This window comes from Chroicocephalus ridibundus, chromosome 4 (assembly GCF_963924245.1).
Source record: "Chroicocephalus ridibundus chromosome 4, bChrRid1.1, whole genome shotgun sequence".
NCBI classification, from domain to species: Eukaryota; Metazoa; Chordata; class Aves; order Charadriiformes; family Laridae; genus Chroicocephalus; species Chroicocephalus ridibundus.
This window is the reverse complement of record NC_086287.1, coordinates 83554434-83568704: the sequence shown is the minus strand read 5'-3', so window position 1 is coordinate 83568704 and position 14271 is coordinate 83554434. Positions and strand designations below refer to the sequence as shown.

Genomic DNA, 14271 nt, shown 5'->3' with positions numbered 1-14271 from the left:
CTTAGTGAATGTTTGCTTTGATTCTGTGAATCATGAAACTCATTCTTTAAAATTAAAAAAATAGTGAACTCTGCATTTAGTCCAAGTCTTGTTGCGAAGTTAAGCTTCAAAGCTTCAATACTGCTGAAAGTTTGCAGTGGAAATCCATGGGAGGTAACAACAGAAAGACATGAGTGGTTGGATAGATCATCAATACTATCATTTTACTGGTTAGCAAAGAAGCATCTTATCAGTGTAATTGTATTAATAAATTACAAATCTGCAGTACCCTTTGTACAGGTAATCAGTAGGCATTGTAAAACATAGTATTATTTCCTGTCTAAGTTCATAAATGTGTTTTCATAATTTCTTTTAACAGCTACAGGAGTTTTGTTTCCGAAGATGCAGGCCCAAACACACTGATTGCTACAGTTAATGCTGTTGACCCTGATGGAGATGGTGTGACATATGATATTCTGTCTGGGAATCAAAAAGGAAACTTTGTTATTGACCCTAAGAAAGGTAATAATATAATGGGTCTTTGCTGCTGCAGTCAAAATGTTGATTCTGGTGTGATGCAGCTTGAAGTCGGCTTTCATTAGGTAGCAATTATAAAAACTGAATAGCATATGTTATTTTTGAAGCTACTACTAATCTAATGGCGTGGCAGTTGGCACGGAAGGGAGCGCAGGAGATGTGTAGTGACCTTACCAGCCCAAGAGATGAGTTCAATTGGTGGTCGTCTCCCTCTCGAAAGGAGCTTAACTACTATGGTATCCACCCAATGCAAAGCCATGTCCTTTGCACTTGGCAGAATGGATGTGGCAACTCAGACTGTGGTCCCATGAAAACATATAGCCATCCAGGTCTGGGGCTGCAGGGAGTGCCAGAGCCCTTTGCTGGTAAGAGATGGCAGCAGTGAGAAGAGTGGTGTGAAGTGTGACTACATGGATGATGTGCTCAGGCTGGTGGCAGAACTACGAGAGGAAGTAGAAAGGTTAAGGAGCGTCAGGAAGTCAGAGAAAGAGATAGACTGGTGGAACCATGCTCTGCCCTCACTGAGACAGAAACGGGAACAACCAACAGAGAAAAAAACAAGATCAAGGAGATCCTGTATCCTCCCACCACCAGGATGAAGGCAGTAGCTTGAAGTAGAGGAGCAAACGGAGGCAAGTCCATGGCTTGGGCCCTTAGTCTGTTGCTCTGAGATGTGCTGGGTACGCTGCAGCACACTTGAAGTCTTACAGACATGAACCAGGGACTCCTGAGGTAATAGGAGCCAAGAGGGAAACACCAGTGAGATACCTCAAAGGAGTTAAGGGGTGTTCCTGTAAGAAGGTGACACTGCTGACAGCCCTGCTGAAGTGCCTCTACACCAATGCATGCAGCATGGACAACAAACAGGAGGAGGTGGAAGCCACTGTGCTGCTAGAAAGCTACGACCTAGTTGCCATTACTGAAACTTGATGGGACAAATCCCATGACTAGAGTGTGGCTATTGATGGCTACAAGCTGTTCAGAAGGGACAGGTGAGGAAGGAGGGGTGAAGGCATTGGCCTCTAAATCAAGAAATGGATAGCATGTGAAGAGCTGTGTCTGAAGAATAACCATGAGTGGGTGAAAGCTTATGGGTAAGAATTACAGACCAAGGCAACAAAGGGAGCCTTGTGGTTGGTGTCTACCACAGGCCGCCTGATCAAGGGGAGCCTATTGATGAAGCTGCCTTACTCCAGCTACAGGAGGCATCACACTCCTGTGAGAGGCCAGCACAGGAGGTTCTTGTCCTTCTGGGGGACATCAACCACCCCGACATCTGCTGGAAAAGCAACACAGTGAGCTGTACATAATCCCAGGAAGTCCTGGAGTGCATTGAGGATAACTTCTTAAGCCAGGTTGCTTAGAGAGGTGGTAGATGCCCCGTCCCTGGAAACATTCAAGGCTCTGAGCAACCTAATCTAGTTGAAGACGTCCCTGCTCGTTGCAGGAGGGGTTGAACTAGGTGACCTTTAAAGGTTCCTTCCAATCCAAACTATTCTATGGCTCTAATTTAAAAAAATGCAGGAAAAAGATGCAATTGTTCTGGACTCTTATAATGTTAAAAAAATTATATCATTTTCCTAAAAGATTTCTATAATTGACCTGTCTTACTTGTTTGTTTGCTTTCAGTCAGTAACTTCATAGTAGAGAGCATTATTATAGGTTACATGTAACTTAATAGAGAACATTATTATTGATAACAGTGTGATATTCCAAAGTGTTAAACAAGGATTGGAGTAAATTTGAATCTAGGAAACCGTTTTCAAATTTGCAGGAAGAAGGGGCTATTCTGCAGGGTAAGGTGAAATGGGAGTCAAGGGTGACAGCAAGGCAGGCAGGGGCAAGGATCTCACAGCCTCAGACCATCCTGAGCAAGAATGACCTGAGATGCAAACCTGGTTCACCCAACAGTCCAGTGGTCACCAGAGAGGCCTGCAGTGATGGGCAGGTCTCAGGTCAGGCTGGGAAGCCAAGTCAGCAAGACAGTGTCAGGGTTAGCAATGTACATGGCCAGGTACAGCACACACCTGGAGGAGCTCGGGAAAGGACCTGAGCTTAAGCGCAGCCCCCAGGACATGGGGCAGAGGCCACTGACAAGGCTTGTGACAACTAACTGTCTGATCTAGGGTTAGCCAGCTGCATGGTGTTGGAGCTGGCCTGAGCATGGGCAGCCAAACCCAGAGAGCAGGAGGAAGAGTTTGCAAGGGCTGTTGGTGCATTCAAAGCTTGATATCCACCTGCTGCAATTAGCCAAAGATACTATTAGTAATCAAATAGCCACGTGAGGAGAAAAAGCAATAGGATGAAAGTTCGGACTGGAATAGTTTTCTTTGTGCAACTTTTTTGGTAACTCATTTTTTAACTGGCTTAAAGTGGACATTTGCGGTTTTAGATGAGGCTTTTTTTCCCCGTGCTTATGTCTATGTACTAATTATGCATGTGTGAGCAACCACTTCCTAGCTGAGTTTGCTTGTGTTGTACTGACACAAAGTGATGCCTTTGTAGGTAAGTGTATGTTTCATTTAAGGACAAAGCCATTTATGTGAGCAGTGTTATTTACTCAAGAATACTGAGAAAAAAAGTAGTGTGGAGAATACTTCACAGTTTAAGTCATTTGTTCTGAGATACCAGTTTTTACATCTTTTTAAATTCTTTTCAGCAGTCACATATTTTTAAAGCCCCAAAGGAAAAAATCCCACAACACTGGTGTCCTCATTTAAATAAAGAAATAAAAAAAAAATTGCACAAGCACACGTCATCTTGGTCTGGCATATCCCTTTAAATTAATAGGATTTATTTGCTGGTCATTGCTTGAAAAAACAAAAGAGGATGTTTTGAGACAGAAACAGGCAACCAAATTGAAATCCCATTGAAGGATTGAAGTACCTTAATTAACTTCAGTTAAACAACTTTCTATTTAACCTATTTTGAACTGCAATCAAAATCTGAACTTGTATTTTTCAAAGCACAAGCACATTGAATATATAGGAAGGAGTAAGCCGCCCTAAGTTTTTCCTTCTCTGTATTTCATAGAGTTCGTAATTTCAATGCAAAACATGTTTTTGCAATATTAATGTTAAATTCTGTAATGTTCCCAAAAATATGATCTGCAGGTAACTTGCAAGTGTTGAAGCATGAACATGAATTTCTTGAGAGCTCCTTTTGTCCTTTCTGACTTAAAAATAAGAGTTGTATGTTCCAGAGTTAAATTTCTAAAGGTACTTCGGCACCTGAAGAGGAACAATTGTTTTAAAAGTGTCTAATTGCCACAAGGGTAGTATATGTGATGCTTCTGAAAATCTTTAAAGTGCTCAAAGAATCTTAACGTTTGATTGATAGTTTTAATATAGATAATCATGTATATGTACTTTTATACTTTTTTACCAATTAATTTTTATAGTCTTTGACACTTAATTTTAGAAACATTAGGATTTTGTTTTTCAAAACACTTTTGGGCTTTTGCTGCTTAATAAACCAATAAAGGTTGATACAGTGGCTTGCAGCATTTTCTTTTCAGATATGATGTCAGGGGAATAGTCTGTACCTCCTTGTCGCAGAAATGCCAACGTAAAGAGGAGATGTGTCAAAAATAAGTGCTTCAGCTCAAACAATACATTTGCAAGCAAATTGAGTGGCACTGATGCTGTGACAATCCTCTGCTGTAATGACAATTGCTATTATGCCTGATGAATAACAGAGGTGATTGATGGATAATGGGGCAAAAGAATGACAGCTTCTTACTGCATGGTCTCAGATAGCTGTAGTCTCTTTTCCTTTTGTGGCAAATCTTTCATACATCTTTCTCTGACAGTGCCTTTGTGTCCCATCCAGCAGGGTGTATCATTTGGGTGACTTGGGAGAGCAGCAAAATACAGGTTTCTGAAGAGATGCCTATATAACTAAATGCTGCTATGAAGCAGGAAGGTAAACTTGTACTACTTTCAGTTGAGTTAGCATTGGTAGCTACAGCAGTAGACATGGTGACACATGCTTCATCGCACTAATGATACAGGAACATAGCCAGGCTTGCTGGTGGGGCTGGTGCAGGTTAAACAGAAGTCTGCCATGATATTTCTCTGGATTTTTTGTTTTATTTTGTTTTTTTTTTTCTGCAGCAGATAGACTAGAACTAGTATGTGCAGGTCAGCTGAGTTGTAGCTGTTGTCTTACTTAGCTCTGTAGGCACACCTGCAGGCAAACCTGTTGTGCTATCTTAATTTTAATATCAGACTGCATTAAAAATACTATAGTTAATTAAAGTCTAGCAGCCTTGTGGTTTGTTGTCATGCTTACTAGTGAGAAGAATAACAGTAATTTGTTAATGTAATAAAACAAATAAAATCCCACAACCTATTGTTGTTTTTACAGGGCTAGTTAGACTTCGTTCAAGTCCATTTCCTAGGCTGCAGGGGACAGAGTATGTACTTAATGTCACGGCTACTGATGATAATGCCTCTGGAGGGCCCCATTCTCTTACAAGTACTGCCCAAGTTGTTGTGAAAATTGATGATGTCAACAATAACAAACCTGTCTTTCAGAAGGTAAATATATGAGGCCATTTGTATTAGATACTGTGGTAAATGTTTAAGACTGTGTTGTCACTGCAAGTGGTGCAGCAGATGAGCTGTTCAGGAAGCGGTCTGCTTTCATCTCTCTTTGGGTCCTGATGCTGCTGTTCTCTCCATGTTTTCCATTCCTCTCCTAGGACTTGCAGGGTTGTTCTCTTGTGTCAGATCAGCTCCTGTGAGCTCTGTCTCTTCCCTGACCAACATCTCATCTCTGGCATTTTAGGAGATAAGGTTGAATGAATAACTCTTGGAGGTTCATTGTGACAGATGTGAGAAGGAATCGATAGGTATAGCTATCTATGCAGTGGGCTTCTTCCATGATATTCTAAAATACCTCCTAAATCAAGTAGGCTTCTTTTGATGGTTATATGTCTGGAACTGATGAAAGACAGAACAATGAAAGTGTTTTAGCTTAATTTGTAAAGTACTGTAAAAAATAAATGCTTGAAGATGTTTTCAGAATGTTAGTTCATATTAAAGATCTATTATCTAAAAATTTCAAGTTTGATGCTGATGGCTAAAATGTTGATGGGTAATGTTGCATATTTTCAAAAGTCAGTGACTATTCATGTTGGTCTTGGAAATTCTTTGTAATCTGTCCTTGACAAAATTACTTCGTGTAGAAATCTTTTTTATAAGATTTTTGCTAATATAGAAAAATATTTGCAGTTGGAAGTATTGCAACTGTAACTTCTTCATTAGTTGGAGACGCTCAGTGGCCTCATGTTGTGTGGTGTTTGTATAGCAGCAAAATAGCAAGTGAAGTCTGTAAATTAATCATGGCACAGATAAAACATTAACATCAGTGCATGTGAAAGGAATTGTAGCTAAATCTTTTTTTTTTTCTTTTTTTCTCCCTCTAGTATATCTTTAAATCAAATGCCACAGTAAGTCCTTGATTTTTCTTTTTTTTTCCCTCCCCTCTCTTAGTGTCAGTATTATCGGGAACATGCTTCTGTATTGGAAAACCAGCCTTCAGGGACAGTAGTACTGCAGGTTGAAGCCACTGATGCTGACGAAGGAGCCAATGGTATAGTGAAATATGGCTTGATGCACAGAGGTGGTGTCCTACCAGCATTTAGCATTCATCCTGACACAGGTAAAGCAAGTATCAGAACTAATACTGGAATATAGAAACCACTTTGTTATGCTAATGGAAAGAAAGCTTAAATAAAATCTGAATTTGTGCATTTTCATTGAGTTTTTTGTTAGCAGACAAAATATAAACTGTATTAACTACATGAAAAAATATTCTCCTTTAATTTTGTACGTGTCCAATACTAAACTAGAACTGATGTTTTCCCTGAGATGTGGAAGTTCTTCTGTGTGAAATAACTTTTGTGTCTTTATATCTAGATTTAAAAAAAACACCACGTTTTAAGTGCACATTATCTTGCAACATTGCTAATGGCATATAAATGATTTATTCAAATGATGGTAACCTTAAAAACAACAAAGAGGCGAAGTCTTGGAAGGCCAAAACTGAATTCAGGCTGAACTTCTGGAGGAGAAAAGACATGGAACGTGCCTTTGCCCTGTATTTACTGGCCTTCAAAAGAAATATTTTTTTATACACTCATTCTCTTAAAGTTAGTTTGGGGCTTACCTCCATTTCCTAAATTTAAGTCCAAGGTGTGTAGATGTAAGTGTGTATGAAGTTCATATCTGCCTGAGCAGTACCATTTAAGCTGAAATTGTTAAATCTTGTGATTGGATCCTTGAACTTGAAGTTCACATTATAGGTGTATTTAGCTGTTGCATTGTATTTCAATGTATTGGCAGACAAATAAACATCTAAATGCAGAATATTGTCAAACGCATAGTATTTTAACTCTCTGGTATTTAATTTGTTTTCAGGAGTTCTGACAACTGTTCAGGTATTTGATCGAGAAAAACAGAGGGAATATCCTATCACTGTGACAGCAACAGATCAGGCAGCGGAACCGCTCATTGGAATATGTCAGATAAATATTATCATCCTGGACCAAAATGACAACGATCCCAGATTTGAAAACACCCGCTATGAATGTAATTGAGAGTCATTGGATAGAGTTTCGGTGCCCTGAGTGTGAGCTTACCTGATGTCTAAGATTTTTGGGTTTTGTCTTTCTTGGCAGTAGATCTTGTGACCAACTAGGTGATTGCAGCTAGAGACGCACTTACCTTAATTAATTGCAGAATTGTTATTCTGTGTAATGCTCAATGTAACAAGTACAGCCTTGACTCGTAGGCCTTCCTGAGTGTTGTTACAGGAAAATTCCTTGAAACAATAGCCGTGTCAGTATCTTTCCTCACCTGAGTAGAGCAAGCCTCTGTGGCGCTTCACAGAGATGTGAAAGTTGTAATAAGCATGTGAGTGTACAGTGCTGAGCACTAGCTGTATCCTTTGTTTTCTGATTAATAGATTTTTGTCATAACTTTTGATTACATACTTTTCCCCATTTGAATTTCATCTTCTGCATTGTTTGTTGTTTTACCTTTCCTTCTTGGTTCTACAAAAACCCCTTTCTGTTTATGGATAAACACCCAGAGGCATGTATAATATTAATAAAAAAAGGAAGACTGATAATTCTCAGTTGTACCAAAACCTAGAAAGTAGTTTCTGACAATGTGACCCTTTTCTTCTGGTTTTATGCAAGGAATTAAAATTCCATTTATGTATATTTCATACAGAGCAATTAGTCCCTTAGTAAAAATACAAGATGGAAGAAAAAGTAGTATCTTATTAGAAATGAGAATTACAGGTTATGAATATGATAATACGAAGTTCAAGTGTGATCTATAGCTCTGGAGTGATACCAGCTCTTTAAAATATTCAGTTTGATTTTTATGGCTATTGTTCCAAGGAATATAAAGTTATAGCTTCCATACATTATTACTTTAGTATTTCTTCATTTCTTAGTAAGGTGTTCATGGTACTTTAGTGAATTAATGATCAGTTTGAAATATCCTTTCCTTACATTAGATTTCCTAAGAGAGGATACAAGAGTTGGGACCAGCTTTCTTCGTGTTGCAGCCCATGATGATGATTACAGCTCAAATGCTGCCATTACATATTCGATAGCAAGTGAAGAACCAAATTATTTACAAATTAATCCTACCACAGGCTGGGTGTTTGTGAACCAACCCATATCTCAGGTATGGCACTTGCTTTCCTTTTTAAGCTGGCTATCTCAATACAACCTAGGAGGGACTAAGGTCATGAGTTTGTCCTTACCTCCATGTTACTCCTTCACATTGAAGGATCAATACGTCATGTTTAAATTAAACATGAGTCAAAGGCTTTTAGCAGATGAGTTTGTTGGCTGTGAATTGCATGTAAGCAAGCCCTGCTTTCAGCTGGAGAGTAGCAGCTGACAGTACTGCCCCTCAGCACTCTAAGTAACTGACAGACAAAACTTTGGTGAAGGTGTATCCTTTTAATATATTTTCTTTATTGAATCTAAGAACCCTAACAAAAACTGTTGAAAGGTAAGCTTAAGAAATCAGGGACTCCACCAAGTGGAATTTTTTTGGTTTTGTTTTAAACTTTGTCTGAAATTTGCTGAGATTTATTGAGACAAATAGCAACATTTTCCAATAATCTTAAGTAAAGCAAATAACAACCTTGCACCTACTTCCTATTCTGAGCTCAGTATTGTGCAGTTGTGGATGCTTTCCTTCTATGCAGGTCTTCTTAAGTGTGCTTTTAATTTTATGTATTCAATTATTTTTTTTGGGGAAAAAAAAAGCTCATCGGAGCCCTGATCAAAATCCTCTGTAACAAAATCTTTTTCACTGTTCAGAGGTCATCTATAACTCGAGAGATTATTGCTACAGATGGGGGTAATAGAAGCAGTAAAGTTGAACTTGCAGTAACTATTACCAGTGCCAAAAACCAGCCTCCACAGTGGGAAAGAGACAGCTATGAAGTTGTTATTCCAGAGAATACTACACGAGATGCATCAGTTTTGGTAAGGTTGGGACAAGCTCGTTTATCTGTCTATAGCTCTAAGGCTATAGCATAACTGAACATTGCTTATTTGCTTAAATATAGTGAGCTTTTATAACAGTTTTGTGTATCGTACAGACCAATGATCTGTTGTCAGTTTTCTTAGAAACGCTAATGGTAACCAGCATTTTTGCTCCTATTTATATGTGTACAACCACCGGTTAATTTCTTTCCCATTTGGATAACACTATAGGTGTTCCAATTTTTTGACTGCTGCTGCATTACTTGAGGTGATTATTGGGCTTAAAGTACTTGGAGTTGTTCAGTTCAATTGCGTGGAATGAGTAATCCAAACAGCTTTATGAAGTAACTCTAAAATACGTATATTTAGGATGAAAGAGTGAGTAACCAAACATATAATGACTGGTAACCTTTGGCTGCAGCTGTTTGTGGCCTAGAGATGCATCAGGCAGGGTTAAGATTTGGTATCGAGAAGTTCTTGTCCTAGTGTTTTCAGTTGAGAGCTGAAGATCTGTGAGAGTCAATACACAAAAGCTTTTAGAAATGTTGCTGTACTTATATAAGTGTTGATTACGCAAACTTTTTGAACTGTGCAGACAATCAAAGCAACTTCTCCCCTCGGTGATCCCCGTGTGACTTACAACCTGGAAGAGGGACTTGTTCCAGAGACCAACATGCCAGTTCGTTTTTACCTGACTCCAAACAGACATGATGGTTCTGCTTCAATCCTGGTAGCTGAGCCACTAGATTATGAAACAACAAAGAGCTTTCTGCTGAGGGTTCGAGCACAGAATGTTGCTGCAGTTCCTCTGGCAGCATTTGCTACGGTCTATATTAATGTAACAGGTGTGTAAGCTGTTCAGAGACGTTATAGTATAATTGTAGTACTTTTTTTTCTTTAAAGCTTAATAATTTTCTCTTTATGTGGTCTTTTTGATGTTTTAGATGTCAATGACAATGTCCCATTCTTTACTTCATCTATTTATGAAGCCTCAGTAACAGAGGGAGCTGGTGTTGGGACGTTTGTTGTTCAGGTCTCTGCCACTGACCTTGACCTTGGTCAGAATGGTGAGGTAAGCAAGTGGGGGCCTACATCTTCGGTGATGAAAGGTATGGAATAACTTCTGTGTGAACAATGGCTAAATGGACTAGAAGTCTTCAACCTAGAAAAAGGATGACTAATAGGGAAGCATGATATGAAATATAGTAGTTAATGACATGTTTCTCTGTGTTACTTTGTGAAAAAAGCAACTAAAACTAGTAGGTGTGAGACCGAAAACAAAGAATAAATATTTATACAGCCTGCAGTTCAGATGAAAAACTTGCTATAGAATGCTCTGGTTTGGAAAGGTCTACATAGACCTACAATGTGATTGGATAAATTAACGGAAGAAAAAATGAGTTAAAAGCTTCTGTGAGTTGTAAATCACTGGGGACACTGAAAACTGAATCCTTAAGTAACATGTCAAGTTAGCACCAAAAGTGGAAGTATTCATTACTGATTTTAAAAATCGAAAGTAGACATTTCCCTAGAACAAGAGTGCAAGCTGAAGTCAAGTGCAACAAAACGTATACGTAATAGAGACTAGAACGTGGTCCATGATACTGAGCAAGTTCAAATTCAGCTTACCGGTGGCTATTATATTAGTATTTGCGATCTTTAGCTGAGTTTGAGTGCTGTTGCACAGGTGCTGTGCGTGGACTAGAGAACATGAACTAGAGAAATCAGGAACTGATTAGACAAAACAAATTTATTTCCATTTACACATTGGCAGTCAATATGCAAGGAAGTTACCTGACTTTAAACTAGATTGCTCAAACTGGCAGTTTTACCCAGTCTCAGTCCTTGTCAAGTTCTCAAACACAAGACTGTTCTCTTTAAGCACTTAATTAGTTGTGAACTGTCCAACAAAAAGAATGTCTAGATTAACAACTTCTTTTTAATCCTTCAGATAACTTACTCCATGTTACATGACAGTGGCAGAGACTACACATATTTTCGCTTGGACTCACAGACAGGCTCAATATACACTGCTTCAGTGTTTGATAGAGAGGAGAAGGGGTCCTATCTTCTAGAAGTCAAGTCAGTAGATGGCTCTGAATCAGCTCGACCTGGAAAACATGGGAAGCCAAACTCTGGTAAGAGTCAGATGTCTGTAACAAGCGTGATTTTACCTGGATTTATCTCTGAAAACAGAAGCTCTGAAATGCAAGATTAAATGTTAATTTCCTTTTTTTCAAGTGTACTTGTGAAAGAGTGTCTGTTGTTTTGTTTTTGTTTTTGTTTTTTTGCTGTTTATCTGTGCAACAGTTGTGTCAGAGCTAGAAGAGATATTTTATGTGACGATCAGCCAAGTTTTTTGTTCTGAAATTAAAAAACTAGGACTTCATAGTTAGAGTTTAGAGAGTAATTCCTAGCTAGCGAAGATGCACCTATTATCTGTAGGATGCAGGTCTTTGAGTAGCGGAGGTGTTTCTCAAAGCACTGCATATGGTACTGTATTCAGTCAAAAGTAATTATGAAGTATGAAGCAGGAAAGTTCAAGATAGAAAATCTCATTTTCAATTGACGGCTGTGCTTAAATAAAGAATTAAAATTTGGCTTTTGTGGCTTCAGGAGAAAAAGTTATGACTAAAAACTGTACAATTGCCATATTAGGCATCAGTTATTCACATATTATCTGTTTAAACAAATTGAATACGACATTCATTTGATATCCAAGTGCTTTTGAGTAATGTTGGTATACGTATTGTCCACAACCCTAAGGGTTTGTTCCTGTATTGTCTGCATGTTCTTCTTCATTTAATGTGCAGCTAGACAGTTTAAGGAATTGTAGCTGACAGAAGTGGCACAGCTGAGTATTTTAATCTCTTGTTTCTTGTCTCTCTAGACACAGCCTACGTGCGCATTTTTATCAGCGATGTGAATGATAACAAGCCTGTCTTCACTCAAAGTGTCTATGAAGTAAATGTGGATGAAGACCAGGATGTGGGCTCGACTATCATTACAGTCAGTGCTAATGATGAAGACGAAGGTGAAGTATTGGAATTCCCCATAGCTGTGTCTGAAATATTAATGAGTTAATTTCAGCACACCAAGACATATTTAGTGGTGTTAGAAAAGAAAATGTCTTTTTGTCTCTAGATTTTAAAAATTCTGTAAGTGTGAACTGATTGGACATGAACATTAGTTCATAATGGAGCTGTGAGGCCTAAATCAAATAACTTATTTTAGGAGGCAATGCATTAATGTGGGATGATGGGGAATAATTTCTGTGCCAGCAAACACAAATTTATTATAGATTATTTCATTTTCTTACAAATGGGCACCAATAAAAATGTCCTGGTTAACTAGAATGAATCAGACTTGATTTCAGTGAGATTCATTTGCTTTCTCTATGGACAGTATAGTTGTATTGTTCTGTCTTTTTTTTGGGTACACATTCTCATATTTGAAACTGGACTTCCTAAATGCATATGATGAGTCTTAGCTATATTGCTTTACCTACAGATCAGTCAGGAATTCAGCCATAAGTCGGGTAAAATTAAGTACATAACCAGTGCTCATAAATGAGGGAGGGAACGGTACAGACTTCCATCTTTTGGCCATGGTCCACTATTAATTTGACTTTGTTGTATGGCAAAACCACACTTTTGTTGCCCAAGTCCCAAAAGACCATTCTGTCAGCATGTCTGTGAAGTGCAAGTACATTCTGGTTGCATTTGATTCCCAACCCACTCAAGGAGGTTGATGCAAATGTGGCTAATTTGTACTGAAGAAGGATTTACCTACTCAAGGAACTTTTAGTTTATTACGTAGGCTGCCTGTAAATCTACTCTATAGTGTTGGATCAGGAGACCTGATGAGGTGGATACACTTCATTTCTGTCTTCTTAATAAAGTAAATGATCAAAGATGTAGCTATGAAAGAAGGGAAGAAGAGAAGAACGGTAATGTGAAGGTAGAGCTTGCAGAAAGGGTAAAAGGTTTTTACTTTTCTAAAACCATCAGCAAATTAGTACTGCATCTGGAATTTTGCAAAGTTCTGTTAGGACTATCTCCTGTGGCTTGATACATAATTATCCTGTTTGTTGATAATGTCTGCATAAATGAATGCGAGTGCAGAATGGTTCTATGGTATGAAGTACTTACGATAACTCATTCTTACATGCTGGATATTAGCAAATAAAAATTTGGTTTTTGGTCCCATAACCTTGGCCAGTCATATTGACCCTTCAGTGAATTTGAGGGATCATAATTAAAAGCAGAATTAATACTTCATTGCAAAGACACGTTTTATAATTAGATGCAAATTACAATTGGACGTACCAGAATTGAGAAAGCAGCTACGTCAGGTTACTTATCAGCATATTTTAAAACACCACAAAACTATAATACCAAAAATCTGTTATTGTATGATTTGTACTTCATCTTAACATCCCATGTTTTAATCTACTTCAAGAAATGTGTGTTTTCTGACACTGTTGGTAATTGGCAGGAACAAATGCTAAATTACGGTACCAGATCACAGCTGGAAACACAGGAGGAGTACTTGATGTAGAACCAGAAACAGGAGCTATTTTTATTGCCCAACCACTGGATTATGAAGAAACAAAAATGTATGAGATTCACTTGTTGGCCTCTGATGGGAAATGGGAAGATTATGCAGTTATCATCATCAATGTCATGAATAAAAATGATGAGACTCCAGTTTTCTCTATCAATGAATACTATGGAAGTATAATTGAGGAACTTGATGGGTTACCAGTCTTTGTACTTCAGGTAGTGTATGCAGTTTTAGAGATTATAATATATCAATGAAAGAGCACAGATTACTCTGGTACAATAATGTTAATAATAATCCAGCACAGATATATTTACGAAATTTAGTTTTACTGAGTTTTGTTGTCAGTGGAAGAAGAGAAATAGACTTTTATGGAATAGTAATTACAAAGATAGTAAGTAGGATAAGCAGGATGTATCATTTGTGATCCTAAAAAGCAAATCATTAACATTTTAAAGTAGGTATCAGAGTAGCATAATAGAATACCTCTAAAAATATGAAAAAAAAATTTAGTATTACAATATTTACATTGTTATTGTAGTGCAAAGCGTATTTATCTACACTGAATTGTCCCTCAGCCACCTTTCATTTGACATTCATTTTGCATGCATGTATTAAGAGCATGTCATATACTTTTGCTTGGACTCCTTTAGACTGTAGCAGCATATGGG

The 14271-nt window shown here is 38.1% G+C and overlaps 1 protein-coding gene across 5 annotated transcripts in view; it reads left to right on the top strand.

Annotated features, from left to right (window-relative positions):
• The window catches only part of LOC134515492 (neural-cadherin-like), an 83294-nt gene that overhangs the window by 42219 nt on the left and 26804 nt on the right, over positions 1 to 14271 (top strand). For all 5 annotated transcript variants that reach the window (XR_010071025.1, XM_063334531.1, XM_063334529.1 and 2 more), the window contains 11 exons: positions 359 to 501; positions 4885 to 5057; positions 6015 to 6183; positions 6942 to 7112; positions 8050 to 8222; positions 8870 to 9037; positions 9633 to 9882; positions 9982 to 10109; positions 10989 to 11175; positions 11928 to 12071; positions 13535 to 13818. Coding sequence is in view for 4 of the 5 variants with exons in the window: in XM_063334531.1 (XP_063190601.1) it covers positions 359 to 501; positions 4885 to 5057; positions 6015 to 6183; positions 6942 to 7112; positions 8050 to 8222; positions 8870 to 9037; positions 9633 to 9882; positions 9982 to 10109; positions 10989 to 11175; positions 11928 to 12071; positions 13535 to 13818 (1990 nt within the window). In the remaining variant the exon portion in view is untranslated. The remainder of the gene's footprint in view (positions 1 to 358; positions 502 to 4884; positions 5058 to 6014; positions 6184 to 6941; positions 7113 to 8049; positions 8223 to 8869; positions 9038 to 9632; positions 9883 to 9981; positions 10110 to 10988; positions 11176 to 11927; positions 12072 to 13534; positions 13819 to 14271) is intronic.